The sequence below is a fragment of the Phocoena sinus genome, chromosome 4, assembly GCF_008692025.1.
Source record: "Phocoena sinus isolate mPhoSin1 chromosome 4, mPhoSin1.pri, whole genome shotgun sequence".
NCBI lineage: Eukaryota > Metazoa > Chordata > Mammalia > Artiodactyla > Phocoenidae > Phocoena > Phocoena sinus.
The window spans coordinates 90,018,235-90,039,719 of record NC_045766.1 but is presented as its reverse complement, the minus strand read 5'-3'; the positions used below and the strand labels follow the sequence as shown (position 1 = coordinate 90,039,719).

The 21,485-nt window shown below is 41.7% G+C and overlaps 1 protein-coding gene across 1 annotated transcript; it reads left to right on the top strand.

The window, feature by feature from the left end:
- The first annotated feature begins 6,841 nt into the window (after positions 1–6,841).
- LOC116753309 (chromodomain Y-like protein) lies at positions 6,842–8,531 on the top strand. The gene has a single exon (XM_032630953.1). The coding sequence runs from the start codon at positions 6,897–6,899 to the stop codon at positions 8,529–8,531; it is 1,635 nt and encodes a 544-aa protein (XP_032486844.1). The 5' UTR covers positions 6,842–6,896.
- The last annotated feature ends 12,954 nt before the right edge of the window (positions 8,532–21,485 follow it).

The following is a 21,485-nucleotide window of genomic DNA, read 5'->3' as shown; positions in this document are numbered from 1 at the left end:
TCTCTGACACCCTTACTCTTGGTGTACGTAGCTGTACAGTGTCCTGGAAATAATAAGTCATGAAAACTATCATTTGTCAAGTGCCATACACTGTACGTCTATTATATCATATCCTTATAGTAACTATACAAGGCACACACAATCCCTGTTTTACAGATTAGGCTCAGAGAGACTACAGAATTAGCTCAAGACACAGAACCGAGGGTGGCTGAACCAGAAACCAAGGCCAGACAGGATGTCTTCCCACTAGACGGCACCACCTGTCTGCAAAGACAAACATACCTTCAGCCAACCTTGGGCAGTAGAGTTCTCTGGCAGTCACTTTGTTCTTGAGTTAGGAGAGCTACCTGGCCGCTTGGCCCTTTCTTTATATCTCTCATGACCATTCTCAGTAGTCTCTGCCTTTTTTTTTTTTTTAAAGAAATGTGTACATAGAAGGAAATAAAGTATAAAATAAAACTCTACCAAGCAGGTAGAGCAAAAAGTTCCCTGATCGCTTCATGGTTTTGCGATAGTTGCACTTCGTTAAAACCCAATTTGCATTTTATTTTGAAAGCCTTTGTTACACCTGTGTTACCGTGTGTTCCACCTGTCCACACCCACTACCCAAAGCCTTTCTGTAGATCAATAAATACAATGCCCTGAATTTAGAAAAGCAAAAAAGTGGAAAAGATCCAAGTCCCACAATGTATCCAGGTGCTCTTCACTTCTTTAAATGCCTGACATCCTCCAGTTAAGGAGAAAGTTTGTCTCACTCCTAAATTTCTGAAAGGTATTTGATCAACATTTTAGGCTTCTGCATATGTATTCCTAACCTGTGAGCCTATTTAGCAATTAAGCATAATTGTGAATTTTGGTTTTAGATAAAATAGAGAAGGTCAAAGCAAGGGGATTAGATAAACATGGTTATTTAATTTTACAAGTGGGTACTTAAGACTTCTCATATGAAGGTTACTTGGAGAGATGGCACTGATAGGTGGTTCTCTGTCCCCCTGGAGGCTGTAACTCACAAAAATGACCCTTTATTGTTGTGTAAGATTTAAGCTAGTCATGAAATAGAGCAGTGGTCAGGAAACTTCTTCTGTAAAGGGCCAGAGAAATATTTCTTTAGGCTTTGTAACTACTCAGCTCTGCCATCTGAGCGTGAGAGTAGGTGTAAACAATGCACAAAGAATGAGTGGCTGTGCGCCAATAAAACTTTATTTACAAAAGCAGTCACTGGCTTGGGTTTGGCCTGTGGGCTATAGTTTTATGACCACTGATACACAGCAACCAGAGGAAAAAGTTATTTCAACATTGGAATGGTTGACTGAGGTGCTCCATTGCAGGTTTTTAAACAGAACTGGCAGTCACTTGTTTATGTTGACCTACATACATTATTTCCTCCACTTGGTACCGCTGTTGAAACTTTGCTTTAGAGGGTGCTCCGTATCACATACACTATATAGTTCCTAATGGACACGCAGAATCTTATACTCAATGTTGTCACAGGGTTACAATTACTGTAACCTCTTCCCTATGAACCTATTCAAGCACCATTCAAGCATGTAGAGAAATGTTTCTCTACATGTCTTGCCCTGTGTCCTCTAAACAAAAGATGGCATCTGTGGGGAGTGGGGGACACGTGTAAGGGATCCAGCAGTGACAGAGTGTGGAAAGATCTGAGTCTTGCAAGCACCTGGGTAGGAGAAAAGGCAAATTAATTAACACATCAGATCTTTTCTCCTAGATATATCTTGTTATTCCAGAAGAGAAATGCTTGAAAAAACACAACGATGGGGACATATCAGATGGACACAGGAGCTAACTGAAAGACTACCGATAAAACAATTTGAGCAACAAAATGAATAATATAGTATTGGAATATAATCCAAAGTTGAAAATGTATGCTAATGAGTTTATACCGATATAAACAAATGCTTGAGTGAGTAAATAAATGGGGCCAATAGGCAAATCTCCCATACAGAAGTATTCCAAGTAATTTATTCAGATATTTTACCTCAGGAAAGTGGAATATTACTCCCCAACCCTTAAGTGGGGGCTATGCATGGTGACTTTCTTCCACAAAATATATTATGGGAGGTAGAAAAAAAAAACTGTACAATGGAGAACCTGACAATCATAACCTTGGCCATGTGATCAAGGTTAACATCAACAGTTATCAGTTGTGTTGGTAGCATGTGCCCTTGATATGACTGAGGTGATAAGAGTGACACTTTCCCTCTGTGATCTTTTCCCACAAAAACTCACAACCCCAGTCTAACCATGTGAAAGATACCAGATAAACTCTAGTTAAGGAACATTCTATAAAACAGCTAACCAATATTCTACCAAACTGTCAAGATCATCAAAATCAAGGAAAGCCTGAGAAATGAACAGTCTAGAGGAGCCTAAGGAAACGTGATAACTATGTTTAATGTAGTATCCTAGGTGGGATCCTGTGGGGATAAAGGACCTTAGGTGAAAAGAAAGGAAATCAGAATATAAGATGAACTTTAGTTAATAATACTATATCAATATTGGGTTATTAGTGGTAACAAATAAATCGTTCTAAAGTAAGATGTTAGCAGTAGAGAAAACTGGGTGTGTGGTATGTGGGAACTCTTTTGTTCTATGCAACTTCTCTGTAAATCAAAAAACTATTATAAAAAAGTTTATTTTTAAAAAATGGGCAACAGATTTGAACAGATACTTCACCAAAGAAGACACACAAATGGCTAATAAGCACATGAAAAGATGCTCGACATCACTAGTCATCAGGAAATGCAAATTAAACCACAGTGGGATACCACTATGCAGCTGCTAGAATGGCTGAAATTATAAAGACTGACAAAAAGAAGTGTTGGCAATGATATGGAGGAACTGGAATTTTTATACACTTCCAATGAGAATGCAAAAAATGGTACAACTACGTTGGAAAACAGTTTGGCAGTTTTATAAATTGATATGTACACTATCATATGACCAAATCATTCCACTCCTAGGTATTTTACCCAAGAGAGATGAGCACATATATCCACATAAAGACTTGTACATAGGGCCTCCCAGGTGGCGCAGTGGTTGGGAGTCCACCTGCCGATGCAGGGGACACGGGTTCGTGCCCCGGTCCGGGAGGATCCCACATGCTGTGGAGCGGCTGGGCCAGTGAGCCATGGCCGCTGGGCCTGCGCGTCCGGAGCCTGTGCTCCACAGTGGGAGAGGCCACAACAGTGAGAGGCCCGCATATAGAAAAAAAAAAAAAAAAAAAAAAGACTTGTACATAAATGTTTATAGCAGCTTTATTTGTAATAACCCCAAACTGGAAACAATACAAATATCTATTAACAAGTGAAAGGATAAGCCTATTTTGATATATCCACATAATGGAATGTTACAAATGAAAAGAAACAAACTACAGCAATACCATGGATGAATCTCAAAGACATTGTGCTTAGCCAGACACAAGAAAGTACATGCTGTATATAGCACTTACATGAAATTATAGCAAATCTCAAGGGATAGAAAGCAGACCATCAGTTGCCTAAGACAGGGGAGCAGGAATTGACTTTGAAGGGCAAGAGAGGACTTCTTGGACAGATGAAATGTTCTGTATTTTGACTGTGGTGATTACATGGGTGTTTGCCTTTGTTAATTCTCACCTGACTGTATATTTACAATGGGGAAGTTTATCTTACATAAATATACTTAAAACATTTTTTTTAATTGAGAAAGTCCTGGCCAGGATTCTCAGGATGGCTCTCTGAGATCCTTCAGGGATGACAAATTGTCTTCCTGACTCCATGGCCTTTCTACCCCATCCCATCCCATTCCCAGGTAGCAAGGTAGCTATTTGACACGTGCCCCTTAAAGATGGAAGTGTCCTGCTCAGGAAATCAGGTGATTTCAGAAGGCAGAATGATCAATGGGATAATCAATACTAGTAGGACTCAAAGAGATCTTGGGGTGTGCCTGGAAGAGAGAGGAGAAAAGAGACACACCTTTTCCAGTTGTCAATGACTCACCTCAGAGGGCACAGAAGAAGATCTCAAGGTCTAACCTGAGCGCAGAGATTAGCAGACAGGTAGGAGGTGTAGAGCTTCCTGAGTGTGCCAAAACGATACACAGCTGCCCCTACATGGTGAGGGGGTGCTCTGTGAGGGGGCTAGTGCGGAACAAAATATGGTCTCAGGAAACCATGCATCTGGCTTTCACCGAGACTCCATAGCAGTAGATGTCATGGAAATAAGGTGGCCCCAGGTCAAGACCAGGTCTTCCTCCCACTACTGATGCTCTTGGGCAGGCACAAGAAGAGGATTTCTCTCCCCTGCTCTGTTTAGAGTTGGTGAAGGTAGAGTAGACAGTGTCACTATGAATAGTGACAGCTAATAATATTGAATTTTGACAGAATTGTCAACAAAGAGAGCCTAAGACTCTAATAACTAGATTGGATTATAAATATCAGGGGACTAGACTAAGATTTAAACAAGAATAGGCCAAAAATATGTATGTTCTGTGTAGATTGGAAAATCAAAGCTTTGAGAATATAGCAGCAATTTAAAAAATATTTGCATTTGTACACCTCAGTCTGTTATGTTTATATATGAATAATATTTTTATAATATACTGTTTTGTAACTTGCTATTTTCACTGGGCTACATATCAGGAACATTTTTCCATGACAGTATATAGTCTTCTATGACATAATTTTAAATGTCTATGCAGCTTTCCATCATTTAAACATACATATTTTACTTAACTAGTAACTTATTGTTGGACATTAAGGCTCTTCCAGTTTTTCAATGTTATAAATAAATTTGATAAATCATCTTAGATGTATATCTTTTCACACATCTCTAATTCTTTCCATAAGATAAATTCACAGTTAAGGGATGGCTGAGACATAGGGTAATTCAAATTTTAAGGTTTTTAACACTCTTTAGAATGTTTGTAGCAGTCTTTGGTGGGACTAATGGTGGACTCTGGGAGGGCTCATGCCAAGGAGTACTTCCCAGAACTTCTGCTGGCAGTGTCCTTGTCCCTGCGGTGAGCCACAGCCACACCCCCTCTGCAGGAGACCATCCAACACTAGCAGCCGTGTGGCTGACAGTGTCTTGGTGCACTGGATGGGTGTCAGTCCTGAGCCTCTGAGGTGGGAGAGCCAAGTTCAGGACATTGGTCCACCAGAGACCACCCAGCCCCACGCAATATCAATCAGCCAGAGACCTCCCAGAGATCCCCATCTCAACGCTAAGACCCAGCTCCACTCAATGACCAGCAAACTCCAGTGCTGGACACCCCAAGCCAAACAACTAGCAAGACAGGAACACAACCCCACCCATTAGCAGAGAGGCTGCCTAAAATCATAATAAGTTCATAGACACCCCAAAACACACCACTGGACATGGTCCTGCCCACCAGAAAGACAAGATCCAGCCTCATTCACCAGAACACAGGCACCAGTCCCCTCCACCAGGGAGCCTACACAACCCACTGAACCAACCTTACCCACGGGAGGCAGACACCAAAAACAACGGGAACTATGAACCTGCAGCCTGCGAAAAGGAGACCCAAAAACAGTAAGTTAAGCAAAATGAGAAGACAGACAAACACAGCGCAGATGAAGGAGCAAGGTAAAAACCCACCAGACCAAACAAATGGACAGGAAATAGGCGGTCTATCTGAAAAAGAATTCAGAGTAATGATAGTAAAGATGATCCAAAATCTTGGAAACAGAATGGAGAAAATACAAGAAAGATTTAACATGGACCTAGAAGAACTAAAGAGCAAACAATGATGAACAACACAATAAATGAAATTAAAATTCTCCACAAGGAATCAAGAGCAGAATAACTGAGGCAGCACAGATAAGTGACCTGGAAGGTAAAATAGTGGAAATAACTATTGCAGAGCAGAATAAAGAAAAAAGAATGAAAAGAATTGAGGACAGTCTCAGAGATCTCTGGGACAACATTAAATGCACCAACATTCGAATTATAGGGGTCCCAGAAGAAGAGAAAAAGAAATGGACTGAGAAAATATTTGAAGAGCTTATAGTTGAAAACTTCCCTAATATGGGAAAGGAAATAGTCAAGTCCAGGAAGCACAGAGAGTCCCATACAGGATAAATCCAAGGAAAAACACGCCAAGACACATATTAACCAAACTATCAAAAATTAAATACAAGGAAAAAGTATTAAAAGCAGCAAGGGAAAAGCAACAAATAACATACAAGGGAATCCTTAAAAGTTTAACAGCTGATCTTTCAGCAGAAACTCTGCAAGCCAGAAGGGAATGGCAGGACGTATTTAAAGTGATGAAAGGGAAAAACTTACAACCAAGATTACCCTACCTGGCAAGGACCTCATTCAGATTCAACAGAGAAATTAAAACCTTTACAGACAAGCAAAAGCTAAGAGAACTCAGACCACCACACCAGCTTTACAACAAATGCTAAAGGAACTTCTCTAGGCAGGAAACACAAGAAAAGGAAAAGACCTACAATAACAAACCCAAAATAATAAGAAAGAGAAAGATTTTTGCACTACACCGGAGAGCGGGAGCCGCGGAGCCAACGCGCTGCCCTGCATCACTGCCGCGCCCACCCCGGCCCCGCCCTGCCCCGCCCCGCCCCGCCCCGCCCCGCCCCGTCCCACGGCTACGCAATGAGCCTGAGCCCGAGTCGGCCCGCCTGGGAGTGAGTGCGGCGCGGAGGGCACGTTGCGTAGCTGCTCCTGCGCACAGCCCGGCCGGCGGCCCACACCGGCAGGAGTGAGCGCCGGTCCGCACCCGACTGGCGCCGGAGCCGAGTGGAGCCGGAAGCGCAGGCCACGCAGGGACCCAACTGAAACAAAGTGTCGGCCACCAGCTGCGTGGCACCTCAACGGCCTTGCCCCACGCCCCCAGCTCCACCGCCCACCATGGCCTCCGAGGAGCTGTACGAGGTTGAAAGAATCGTTGACAAAAGGAAGAACAAAAAAGGGAAGACAGAATATTTGGTCCAGTGGAAGGGCTACGACAGCGAGGACGACACCTGGGAACCAGAGCAGAACCTGGTAAACTGCAAGGAGTACATCCACGACTTCAACAGGCACCACACCGAGAAGCAGAGGGAGGGCCCCTTCACCAGGGCCAACCGGGCCTCCCCGAACAACGCTAGGAAGCAGATTTCCAGGTCCACCAACAGCAGCTTTTCCAAGGCCTCTCTTGAATCGCTAGTGGTTGGCAAAGAGCACGAGCCCAAGGCCAGCCCGCTGTTTGCTGCCAGCCAGAAGTTCAGGAAGGACCCAGCCCCGTCCCTCTTGAACCGGAATAACACGGACCTGGCCAAGTCAGGTATAAAGATCCTCGTGCCCAAGAGCCCCATCAAGAGCAGGAGCGCGGTGGATGGCTTTCAGAGTGAGAGCCCCGAGAAACTGGACCCCGTCGAACAGGGGCAGGAGGACACGGTGGTGCCGGAGGTGGCAGCTAAAAAGCCGGTAGGAGCTCTGCTGGGCCCCATTGCCGAGCGTGCGCAGATGGGGAGCCGGCCCCTGATACACCCGCTGGTGCCGCAGGTGTCCGGCCCTGTGACCGCGGCTATGGCCACGGGGCTAGCCGTGAACGGGAAAGGTTCCTCCCCATTCATGGACGTGCTGACGGCCAACGGGATGACCAGCCTGCAGATGTCAGTCACCAGCGTGACGGCCGGGAAGAGGAAATTCATCGATGACAGACAAAACCAGCCCTTCGACAAGCGGCTGCGTTTCAGCGTGAGGCAGACGGAAAGCGCCTACAGGTACAGGGACATCGTCGTCCGGAAGCAGGACGGCTTCACCCACATCCTGCTGTCCACGAAGTCATCCGAGAACAACTCTCTGAACCCAGAGGTGATGAAGGAAGTGCAGAGCGCCCTGAACACGGCCGCTGCTGACGACAGCAAGCTGGTGCTGTTCAGCGCCGTGGGCAGCGTCTTCTGCTGCGGCCTTGACTTCATCTACTCCATCCGGCGCCTGACCAACGACTGGAAGAGAGAGAGCACGAAAATGGCCAAGGCCATCAGAAACTTTGTGAATACTTTCATTCAGTTTAAGAAGCTTATTATTGTAGCCGTAAACGGCCCAGCCATTGGACTAGGAGCGTCCATCCTGCCTCTCTGTGACGTAGTTTGGGCCAATGAGAAGGCTTGGTTCCAAACACCCTACACTGCCTTCGGACAGAGTCCAGATGGTTGTTCCACCGTGATGTTTCCCAAGATTATGGGAGGAGCATGTGCAAATGAAATGCTGCTCAGCGGACGGAAGCTGACGGCGCAGGAGGCGTGCGGCAAGGGCCTGGTCTCCCAGGTGTTCTCCTCCGGGACCTTCACCCAGGAAGTCATGGTCCACATTAAGGAGCTCGCCTCCTGTAACCCAGTCGTGCTCGAGGAATCCAAGGCCCTGGTGCGCTGCAACATGAAGCTGGAGCTGGAGCAGGCCAACGAGCGGGAGTGCGAGGTGCTGAAGAAGATCTGGGGCTCGGCCCAGGGCATGGACTCCATGTTCAAGTACCTGCAGAGGAAGATCGACGAGTTCTGACGGCCAGGCTGCCCCAGACAACCCTGTAGTTGCATCGCGCAGGCCGGCTGGGACTCCCTGGGGTGCGGACCCACCCTCACAGCCTGAAACAGGTTCATGTGGAGCTCACTCTTGGAAGCAGGACTTGAAACAGCCAAGCTATTTATTACCAAGGAGTTTTTAAGTACTGTAACTTTAAAATAAATACTACAAAGCTTGTCCAAACGTCATTATTTTATACTTAATACACACACAGGTATAAATGTATAATTGTGAGCTCTGGGCTGCTCTTTAAGGCTCTACTTTTTGTTATCTTTGGCTAGTACTGTATAAAAAAGAAGTGTGTTTTCCTGGTTTGGGTGTCAGAAAAGTCTGGAATAATGTTTGTTTTCCTTGTTTTTTCCTTCTAGAAAACAGAATCTAAAGAGGTGTTAGTCCGCCCCCCCACCCACCCCAAATAGAAATATGGAAAGATCTGAGGCATGCCCTTGTCTCCAGGAAGGTACAAAACGTCAGAGATGGAAACTTCTCAATCGAAAGGAACACTTATTCTTTTAGGATAAGTATTTCTGATTAAACACCCACTGCTGAATATACCCCCAGACTAAAACACACCTAGGATTAATGCTGAGAAATCAGTTGATTCTGCCTTCTTTCTTAAATATGTCCGATTCTTACCCAGTTAACAGGAAGAAACCACTCTCTCTAGGGGAAAGCTTGTTTTGCAGTGTTAGCAAATCACTGAATAGCTAAGTATGATCTCTAAGTTATAGGGGTTTATAATTAGTTTTTCTGACCCATTTGAAAAAATAACTATGTAAGTGCTTCTTGTTACTGGGTGAGAACTACTTTACATACAGTTTTGGTTTTCTATTTGCAGATATGATTGATGTATTACACCAAAAATAAAGTATTTTTATGTTTATAAAGTGTAATTTTTCGGTTCACTTAGAATATATTTTATTTAATAAGTTAAAATTCTTTTGGCACACTATTAAATGCAGAAACTCCTTTTTAAGATAAAAAACTACCTTATATTGACGTTTAATATTCTTGGTCTCTGCTTTCATGTCTACACAATATACCAAGTACAGGATTCTGTCTGAGAGTGCCCTGTGTAAATAGATGTCCGCATTCCTGCCAGGAGTGGGGACTGATTCCTGATTCCAAACACCTATCATTCGGTAGGCTTCTGAGCTTGCAATCATATTGAATGTATGAAGAATGAAATAAAATCAAAGCCTTATTTTTGTACAGTTTTGAAGTTTATACTTAGAACCGACCACCTCCTGGCCTTGTGGAGAGCTGTACAGAGTGTAAATCTGCCTTTACCATGGATTGGCTGGTGCAGTATTTTTGCATCTGTGGGACCTACTTTTTTGGTTCAGTAGTTTGAACTATATATAAACTGTACAATCTGTAAAGTTTTTATAGAATAAATATTCAGCTGTGAAAACTGGTTAAATAAAACTAATATTTCTTAACACACACACACACAATAAGAAAATGGTAACAGGAACATGCATATCAATAATTACCTTAAATGTAAATAGATTAACTGCTCCAAACAAAAGACATAGACTGGCTGAATGGATACAAAAAGAAGACCTGTATATGTGCTGTCTACAAGAGACCCACTTCAGACCTAGGGACACATACAGACTGAAAGTGAGGGGATGGAAAAAGATATTCCATGCAAATGGAAACCAAAAGAAAGCTGGAGTAGCAATTCTCATATGAGACAACATAGACTTTAAAATAAAGACTATTACAAGACACAAAGAAGGACACTACATAATGATCAAGGGATCAATCCAGGAAGAAGATTTAACAATTGTAAATATTTAAGCACCCAACATAGGAGCACCTCAATACATAAGGCAAATGCTAACAACCAAAAAAGGGGAAATGGACAGTAACACAATAATAGGGGACTTTAGCACCCCACTTTCACCAATCAGAAAGGTGATTTGGGAAGGGTGATTTGTGTTTCCTTGTGATAAGGAAACACAAGCTTTAAATGACACATTAAGCAAGATGGACTTAATTGATATTTACAGGACATTCCATCCAAAAACAACAGAATACACTTTCTTCTCAAGGATGCATGGAACATTCTACAGGATAGATCATATCTTGGGTCACAAATCAAGCCTCGGTAAATTTAAGAAAATTGAAATTATATCAAGTATATTTTCCAAACACAACGCTATAAGACTAGATATCAATTACAGGAAAAAAAAACTGAAAAATACAAACACATGGAGGCTAAACAATACACTACTAAATAACCAAGAGATCACTGAAGAAATCAAAGAGGAAATAAAAAATACCTAGAAACAAATCACAATGAAAACATGATGACCCAAAACCTATGGGATGCAGCAAAAGCAGTTCTAAGAGGGAAGTTTATAGCAATACTATCCTACCTCAAGAAAAAAGAAAAACCTCAAATAAACAACCTAACCTTACACTTAAAGCAATTAGAGAAAGAAGAACAAAAAAAAATCCCAAAGTTAGCAGAAGGAAAGAAATCATAAAGATCAGATCAGAAATAAATGAAAAAGAAATGAAGGAAACAATAGCAAATATCAATAAAACTAAAATCTGGTCCTTTCAGAAGATAAACAAAATTGATAAACCATTAACCAGACTCATCAAGAAAAAAAGGGAGAAGACTCAAATCAATAGAATTAGAATTGCAAAAGGAGAAGTAACAACTGACAATGCAGAAATACAAAGGATCATGAGAGCTTACTACAAGCAACTATATGCCAATAAAATGGACAATCCAGAAGAAATGGACAAATTTTTAGAAGAGCACAACCTTCTGAGACTGAACCTGGAAGAAATAGAAAATATAAACAGACCAATCACAAGCACTGAAATTGAAACTGTGATTAAAAATCTTCCAACAAAAAAAAAATCCCAGGACCAAATGGCTTCACAGGCGAATTCTAACATTTAGACGAGAGCTAACACCTATCCTTCTCAAACTCTTCCAAAATATAACAGAGGGAGGAAAACTCCCAAACTCATTCTACGAGGTCACCATCACCCTGATACCAAAACCAGACAAAGATGTCACAAAAAAAACTACAGACCAATATCACTGATGAACATACATGCAAAAATCCTCAACAAAATCCTGGCAAACAGAATCCAACAGCATATTAAAGGGATCATACACCATGATCAGGTGGGGTTTATTCCAGGAGTGCAAGGATTCTTCAATATACGCAAATCGGCGTCTGGGAAGATGGTGCAAGAGTAAGACGCGGAGATCACCTTCCTCCCCACAGATACACCAGAAATACATCTACACGTGGAACAACTCCTACAGAACACCTACTGAGGGCTGGCAGAAGGCCTCAGACCTGCCAAAAGGCAAGAAACTCCCCACGTACCTGGGTAGGGCAAAAGAAAAAACAGAGACAAAAGAATAGGGACGGCACCTGCACCAGTGGGAGGGAGCTGTGAAGGAGGAAAAGTTTCCACACACTAGGAAGCCCCTTCGCGGGCGGAGACTTTGGGAGGCGGAGGGGGGAGCTTCGGAGCCGCGGAGGAGTGCACAGCAACAGGGGTGCGGAGGGCAAAGCAGGGAGATTCCTGCACAGAGGATCGGTGCCGACCGGCACTCACCAGCCCGAGAGGCTTGTCTGCTCACCCGCCGGGGCGGGCGGGGCTGCGAGCTGAGGCTCGGGTTTCGGTTTCGGTCGGAGCGCAGGGAGAGGAATGGGGTTGGTGGCTTGAACATAGCCTGAAGTGGTTAGTGCACCACGGCTAGCCGGGAGGGAGTCCGGGGAAAAGTCTGCACCTGCCGAAGAGGCAAGAGACTTTTTCTTCCCTCTTTGTTTCCTGGTGCGCGAGGAGAGGGGTTTAAGAGCGCTGCTTAAAGGAACTCCAGAGACGGGCGCGAGCCACGGCTAAAAGCGCGAACCCCAGAGACGGGCGCAAGCCGCGGCTAAAAGCGCGAACCCCAGAGACGGGCGCAAGCCGCGGCTAAAAGCGCGGACCCCAGAGACAGGCGGAAGATGCTAAGGCTGCTGCTGCCGCCACCAAGGGGCCTGTGTGCGAGCACAGGTCACTCTCCACAGCCCTCTTCCGCGGAGCCTGTGCAGCCCGCCACTGCCAGGTTCCCGGGATCCAGGGACAACTTCCCCGGGAGAACGCACGGCGGGCCTCAGGCTGATGCAGCGTCACGCCAGCCTCTGCCGCCGCAGGCCCGCCACGCACACAGTGCCCCTCCCCGCCCCCCACGGCCTGAGTGCGCCAGAGCCCCCGAATCAGCGGCTCCTTTAACCCCGTCCTGTCTGAGCAAAAAACAGACGCCCTCCAGGGACCTACACGCAGAGGCAGGGCCAAATCCAAAGCTGAGCCCCTGGGAGCTGTGAGAACAAAGAGGAGAAAGGGAAATCTCTCCCAGCAGCCTCAGAAACAGCGGATTAAAGCTCCACAATCAACTTGATGTACCCTGCATCTGTGGAATACATGAATAGACAGCGAGTCATCCCAAACTGAGGAGGTGGGCTTCGAGAGCAAGATCTATGATTTTTTCCCCTTTTCCTCTTTTTGTGAATGTGTATGCTTCTGTGTGAGATCTTGTCTGTATAGTTTTGCTTCCACCATTTGTCCTAGGGTTCTATCCGTCCATGTTTCTTTTTTAAATTTTTTTTCTTAATAATTAATTTTAATAACTTTTTTATACTTTACCTTCGTTCTTTCTTTCTTTCTTTCCTTCCTTCCTTCCCTCCTTTAGACAACGAATCATCCCAAATTGAGGAGGTGGTCTCTGAGAGCAAGATTTTTGATTTTTTTCCCCTTTACCTCTTTTTGTGAGGGTGTATGTGTATGCTTCTGTGTAAGATTTTGTCTGCATAGCTTTGCTTCCAACATTTGTCCTAAGGTTCTATCCGTCCCCCCCTTTTTTTTTCTAAATAATTATTTTTTAATTCAATAACTTTATTATACTTTATTTTATTTAACTGTATCTTCTTTCTTTCTGACTTTTTTCCTTCCTTCCCTCCTTCCTTCTTTCCTTCCTCCCTCCCTCCCTCCTTTCTTTCCTTCTTTCCTTCTTTGCTTCTTTCTTTCCTTCTTCCTTCCTTCCCTGCTTTCTTTCTTTCTTTCTTCATACTTCTACTAATTCTCTCTACTTTTTCTCCCTTTTATTCTGAGCCGTGTGGATGAAAGGCTCTTGGTGCTCCAGCCAGGTGTCACGGCTCTGCCTCTGAGGTAGGAAAGCCAACTTCAGGACACTGGTCAACAAGAGACCTCCCAGCTCCACATAATATCAAACGGCGAAAATCTCCCAGAGACCTCCATCTTAACACCAGCACCCAGCTTCACTCAACAACCAGCAAGCTACAGTGCTGGACAACCTATGCCAAACAACTAGCAAAACAGGAACACAACCCCACCCATTAGCAGAGAAGCTTCCTAAAATCATAATAAGTCCACAGACACCCCAAAACACACCACCAGACATGAACCTGCCCACTAGAGAGACAAGATCCAACCTCATCCACCACAACGCAGGCACTAGTCCCCTACACCAGGAACCCTACACAACCCACTGAACCAACCTTAGCCACTGGAGACAGACATGAAAAACAGCGGGAACTATGAACCTGCAGCCTGCAAAAAGGAGACCCCAAACACAGTAAGATAAGCAAAATGAGAAGACAGAAAAACACACAGCAGATAAAGGAGCCAGATAAAAATACACCAGACCTAACAAATGAAGAGGAAATAGGCAGTCTACCTGAAAAAGAATTCAGAATAATGATAGTAAGGATGATCCGAAATCTTGGAAGTAGAATGGACAAAATGCAAGAAACAGTTAACAAGGACCTAGAAGAAATAAAGATGAAAGAAGCAACGATGAACAACACAATAAATGAAATTAAGAGTACTCTAGATGGGATCAATAGCAGAATAGCTGAGGCAGAAGAATGGATAAGTGACCTGGAAGATAAAATAGTGGAAATAACTACTGCAGAGCAGAATAAAGAAAAAAGAATGAAAAGAACTGAGGACAGTCTCAGAGACCTCTGGGACAACATTAAACGCACCAACATTCGAATTATAGGGGTTCCAGAAGAAGAAGAGGCAAAGAAAGGGACTGAGAAAATATTTGAAGAGATTATAGTTGAAAACTTCCCTAATATGGGAAAGGAAATAGTTAATCAAGTCCAGGAAGCACAGAGAGTCCCATACAGGATAAATCCAAGGTGAAATATGCCAAGACACATATTAATCAAATTGTCAAAAGTTAAATACAAAGAAAGCATATTAAAAGCAGCAAGGGAAAAACAACAAATAACACACAAGGGAATCCCCATAAGGTTAACAGCTGATCTCTCAGCAGAAACCCTACAAGCCAGAAGGGAGTAGCAGGACATACCAAGAGTGATGAAGGAGAAAAACCTGCAACCAAGACTACTCTACCCAGCAAGGATCTCATTCAGATTTGATGGAGAAATTAAAACCTTTACAGACAAACAAAAGCTGAGAGAGTTCAGCACCACCAAACCAGCTTTACAACAAATGCTAAAGAAACTTCTCTAGACAAGAAACACAGGAGAAGGAAAAGACCTATAAAAACGAACCCAAAACAATTTAGAAAATGGGAATAGGAACATACATATCGATAATTACCTTAAATGTAAATGGACTAAATGCTCCCATCAAAAGACACAGATTGGCTGAATGGATACAAAAACAAGACCCTTATATATGCTGTCTACAAGAGACCCACTTCAGACCTAGAGACACATACAGACTGAAAGTAAGGGTATGGAAAAAGATATTCCATGCAAATGGAAACCAAAAGAAAGCTGGAGTAGCAATTCTCATATCAGACAAAATAGACTTTAAAATAAGGACTATTAGAAGAGACAAAGAAGGCCACTATATAATGATCAAGGGATCGATCCAAGAAGAAGATATAACAATTGTAAATATTTATGCATCCAACATAAGAGCACCTCAGTACATAAGGCAAATACTAACAGTCATAAAAGGGGAAATTGACAGTAACACAATCATAGTAGGGGACTTTAACACCCCACTTTCACCCATGGACAGATCATCCAAAATGAAAATAAATAAGGAAACACAAGCTTTAAATTATACATTAAACAAGATGGACTTAATTGATGTTTATAGGACACTCCATCCAAAAACAACAGAATACACATTTTTCTCAAGTGCTCATGGAACAGTCTCCAGGATAGATCATATCTTGGGTCACAAATCAAGCCTTGGTAAATTTAAGAAAATCGAAATTGTATCAAGTATCTTCTCCAACCACAACGCCATGAGACTAGATATCAATTACAGGAAAAGATCTGTAAAAAATACATACACATGGAAGCTAAACAATACACTACTTAATAATGAAGTGATCACTGAAGAAATCAAAGAGGACATAAAAAAATACCTAGAAACAAATGACTATGGAGACATGACGGCCCAAAACCTATGGGATGCAGCAAAAGCCGTTCTAAGGGGGAAGTTTATAGCAATAGAAGCCCACCTTAAGAAGCAGGAAACATCTCGAATAAACAACCTAACCTTGCACCTCAAGCAATTAGAGAAAGAAGAACAAAAAAAACCCAAAGCTAGCAGAAGGAAAGAAATCATAAAAATCAGATCAGAAATAAATGAAAAAGAAATGAAGGAAACAATAGCAAAGATCAATAAAACTAAAAGCTGGTTCTTTGAGAAGATAAACAAAATAGATAGACCACTAGCCAGACTCATCAAGCAAAAAAGGGAGAAGACTCAAATCAATAGAATTAGAAATGAAAAAGGAGAAGTAACAACTGACACTGCAGAAATAAAAAAGATCATGAGAGATTACTACAAGCAACTCTATGCCAATAAAATGGACAATCTGGAAGAAATGGACAAATTCTTAGAAATGCACAACCTGCCAAGACTGCATCAGGAAGAAATAGAAAATATGAACAGACCAATCACAAGCACTGAAATTGAAACTGTGATTAAAAATCTTCCAACAAACAAAAGCCCAGGACCAGATGGCTTCACAGGCGAATTCTATCAAACATTTAGAGAAGAGCTAACACCTATCCTTCTCAAACTCTTCCAAAATATAGCAGAGGGAGGAACACTCCCAAATTCCTTCTACGAGGCCACCATCACCTTGATACCAAAACCAGACAAGGATGTCACAAAGAAAGAAAAGTACAGGCCAATATCACTGATGAACATAGATGCAAAAATCCTCAACAAAATACTAGCAAACAGAATCCAACAGCACATTAAAAGGATCATACACCATGATAAAGTGGGGGTTATTCTTGGAATGCAAGGATTCTTCAATATACACAAATCAATCAATGTGATAAACCATATTAACAAATTGAAGGAGAAAAACCATATGATCATCTCAATAGATGCAAAGAAAACTTTCAACAAAATTCAACACCCATTTATGATAAAAACCCTGCAGAAAGTAGGCATAGAGGGAACTTTCCTCAACATAATAAAGGCGATATATGACAAACCCACAGCCAACATCATCCTCAATGGTGAAAAACTGAAAGCATTTCCACTAAGATCAGGAACAAGACAAGATTGCCCACTCTCACCAGTCTCATTCAACATGGTTTTGGAAGTTTTAGCCACAGCAATCAGAGAAGAAAAAGAAATAAAAAGAATCCAAATCGGAAAACAAGAATTAAAGCTGTCACTGTTTGCAGAGGACATGATACTATACATAGAGAATCCTAAAGATGCTACCAGAAAACTACTAGAGCTAATCAATGAATTTGGTAAAGTAGCAGGATACAAAATTAATGCAGAGAAAACTCTGGCATTCCTATATACTAACGATGAAAAATCTGAAAGTGAAATTAAGGAAACACTCCCATTTACCATTGCAACAAAAAGAATAAAATATCTAGGAATAAACCTACCTAAGGAGACAAAAGACCTATATGAAGAAAATTATAACACACTGTTGAAAGAAATTAAAGATGATACAAATAGATGGAGAGATATACCATGTTCTTGGATTGGAAGAATCAACATTGTGAAAATGACTCTACTACCCAAAGCAATCTACAGATTCAATGCAATCCCTATCAAACTACCACTGGCATTTTTCACAGAAGTAGAACAAAAAATTTCGCAATTTGTATGGAAACACAAAAGACCCCGAATAGCCAAAGCAACCTTGAGAACGAAAAATGGAGCTGGAGGAATCAGGCTCCCTGACTTCAGACTATACTACAAAGCTACAGTAATGAAGACAGTCTGGTACTGGCACAAAAACAGAAAGATAGATCAATGGAACAGGATAGAAAGCCCAGAGATAAACCCACGCACATATGGACACCTTATCTTTGATAAAGGTGGCAGGAATATACAGTAGAGAAAGGACAGCCTCTTCAATAAGTGGTGCTGGGAAAACTGGACAGATACCTGTAAAAGTATGAGATTAGATCACTCCCTAACACCATACACAAAAATAAGTTCAAAATGGATTAAAGACCTAAATGTAAGACCAGAAACTATCAAACTCTTAGAGGAAAACATAGGCAGAACACTCTATGACATAAATCACAGCAAGATCCTTACTGACCCACCTCCTAGAGTAATGGAAATAAAAACAAAAATAAACAAATGGGACCTAATGAAACTTCAAAGCTTTTGCACAGCAAAGGAAACCATAACCAAGACCAAAAGACAACCCTCAGAACTGGAGAAAATATTTGCAATTGAAGCAACTGACAAAGGATTAACCTCCAAAATTTACAAGCAGCTCATGCAGCTCAATAACAAAAAAACAAACAACCCAATCCAAAAATGGGCAGAAGACCTAAATAGACATTTCTCCAAAGAAGATATACAGAATGCCAACAAACACATGAAAGAATGCTCAACATCATTAATCATTAGAGAAATGCAAATCAAAACTACAATGAGATATCATCTCAAACCAGTCAGAATGGCCATCATCAAAAAATCTAGAAACAATAAATGCTGGAGAGGGTGTGGAGAAAAGGGAACACTCTTGCACTGCTGGTGGGAATGTGAATTGGTTCAGCCAGTACGGAGAACAGTATGGAGGTTCCTTAAAAAACTACAAATAGAATTACCATATGACCCAGAAATCCCACTACTGGGCATATACCCTGAGAAAACCAAAATTCAAAAAGGGTCATGTACCAAAATGTTCATTGCAGCTCTATTTACAATAGCCCAGAGATGGAAACAACCTAAGTGCCCATCATTGGATGAATGGATAAAGAAGATGTGGCACATATATACAATGGAATATTACTCAGCCATAAAAAGAAATGAAACTGAGCTATTTGTAATGAGGTGGATAGACCTAGAGTCTGTCATACAGAATGAAGTAAGTCAGAAAGAAAAAGACAAATACCGTATGCTAACACATATGTATGGAATTTAAGAAGAAAAAAAATGTCATGAAGAACCTAGGGGTAAGACAGGAATAAAGACACAGACCTACTGGAGAACGGACTTGAGGATATGGGGAGGGGGAAGGATGAGCTGTGACAGGGCAAGAGAGAGTCATGGACATATACACACTAACAAACGTAAGGTAGATAGCTGGTGGGAAGCAGCCGCATGGCACAGGGATATTGGCTTGGTGCTTTGTGACTGCCTGGAGGGATGGGATGGGGAGGGTGGGAGGGAGGGAGACGCAAGAGGGAAGAGATATGGGAACGTGTGTATGTGTGTGACTGATTCACTTTGTTATAAAGCAGAAACTAACACACCATTGTAAAGCAATTATACCCCAATAAAGATGTTAAAAATATATATACGCGAATCAATCAATGTGATACACCATATTAACAAATTGGAAGATAAAATCCATATGGTCATCTCAATAGATGCAGAAAAAGCTTTCAACAAACTTCAACACCCATTTATGATAAAAATCCTCCAGAAAATAGGCATAGAGGGAACTTATTTCAACATAATAAAGGCCATATGTGACAAACCCACAGCCAACATCATTCTCAATGGTGAAAAACTGAAACCATTTCCTCTAAGATCAGGAACAAGACAAGGTAGTCCACTCTCACCACTATTATTTAACACAGTTTTGGAAGTTTTAGCCACAGCAATCAGAGAAGAAAAAGAAATAAAAGCAATCCAAATCGGAAAAGAAGAATTAAAGCTGTCATTGTTTGCAGAGGACATGATACTATACATAGAGAATCCTAAAGATGCTACTAGAAAACTACTAGAGCTAATCAATGAATTTCATAAAGTAGCAGGATACAAAATTAATGCACAGAAATCTTTTGCATTCCTATATACTAAGGATGAGAAATCTGAAAGAGAAATTAAGGAAACACTCCCATTTACCACTGCAACAAAAAGAATAAAATACCTAGGAATAGACCTGCCTAAGGAGACAAAAGATTTATATGCAGAAAACTATAGGACACTGATGAAAGAAATTAAAGATGATACAAACAGATGGAGAGATATACCATGTTCTTGGATTGGAAGAATCAACATTGTGAAAATGACCATACTACCCAAAGCAATCTACAGATTCAGTGCAATCCTTATCAAACTACCAATTGCATTTTTCACAGAATTAGAACAAAAAAAAATCACAATTTGTATGGAAACACAAAAGAACCTGAATAGCCAAAGCAATCTTGAGAACGAAAAACAGAGCTGGAGGTATCAGGCTCCCTGACTTCAGACTATACTACAAAACTACAGTAATCAAGACAGTCTGGTACTGGCACGAAAACAGAAATATAGATCAATGGAACAGGATAGAAATCACAGAGATAAACCCACGCACACGTGATCACCTTATCTGTGATAAAGGTGGGAAGAATATACAATGGAGAAAAGACAGCCTCTTCAATAAGTGGTGCTGGGAAAACTGGACAGCTATATGTAAAAAAATGAAATTAGAACAGTCACTAACACCATACACAATAATAAACTCAAAATGAATTGAAGACCTAAATGTAAGGCCAGACACTTTCAAACTGTTAGAGGAAAACATAGGCAGGACACTCTCTGACGTAAATCACAGCAAGATCCTTTTTGACCCACCTCCTAGAGAAATAGAAATAAAAACAAAAATAAACAAATGGGACCTAATGAAACTTGAAAGCTTTTGCATAGCAAAGGAAACCATAAACAAGACAAAAAGACAACCCTCAGAATGGAAGAAAACATTTGCAAATGAAGCAACTGACAAAGGATTAATCTCCAAAATTTACAAGCAGCTCATGCAGCTCAATATCAAAAAAACAAACAGCCCAATCCAAAAATGGGCAGAAGATCTAAATAGACATTTCTCCAAAGAAGATATACAGATTGCCAACAAACACAGGAAAGGATGCTCAACATCACTAATCATTAGAGAATTCAAATCAAAACTACAATGAGGTATCACCTCCCACCAGTCAGAATGGCCATCATCAAAAAGTCTACAAACAATAAATGCTGAAGCGGGTGCACTTGACTCATGCACTGCTGGTGGGAATGTAAATTGATACGGCCACCATGGAGAACAGAATGGAGGTTCCTTAAAAAGCTAAAAATAGAGCTACCATATGACCCAGCAATCCCATTACTGGGCATATACCCTGAGAAAACCAGAATTCAAAAAGTGTCATGTACCACAGTGTTCCTTGCAGCACTATTTATAATAGCCAGGACACGGAAGCAACCTAAGTGTCCATTGACAGATGAATGGATAAAGAAGATGTGGCACATAAATACAGTAGGATATTACTCAGCCATAAAAAGAAATGAAATTTAGTCATTTGTAGTGAGGTGGGTGGACCTAGAGTCTGTCATACAGAGTGAAGTAAGTCAGAAAGAGAAAAACAAATACCGTATGCTAACACATATATATGGAATCTAAAAATAATAAAATAAAAGTGTTTTTGAAGAACCTAGGGGCAGGCCAGGAATAAAGACACAGACGTA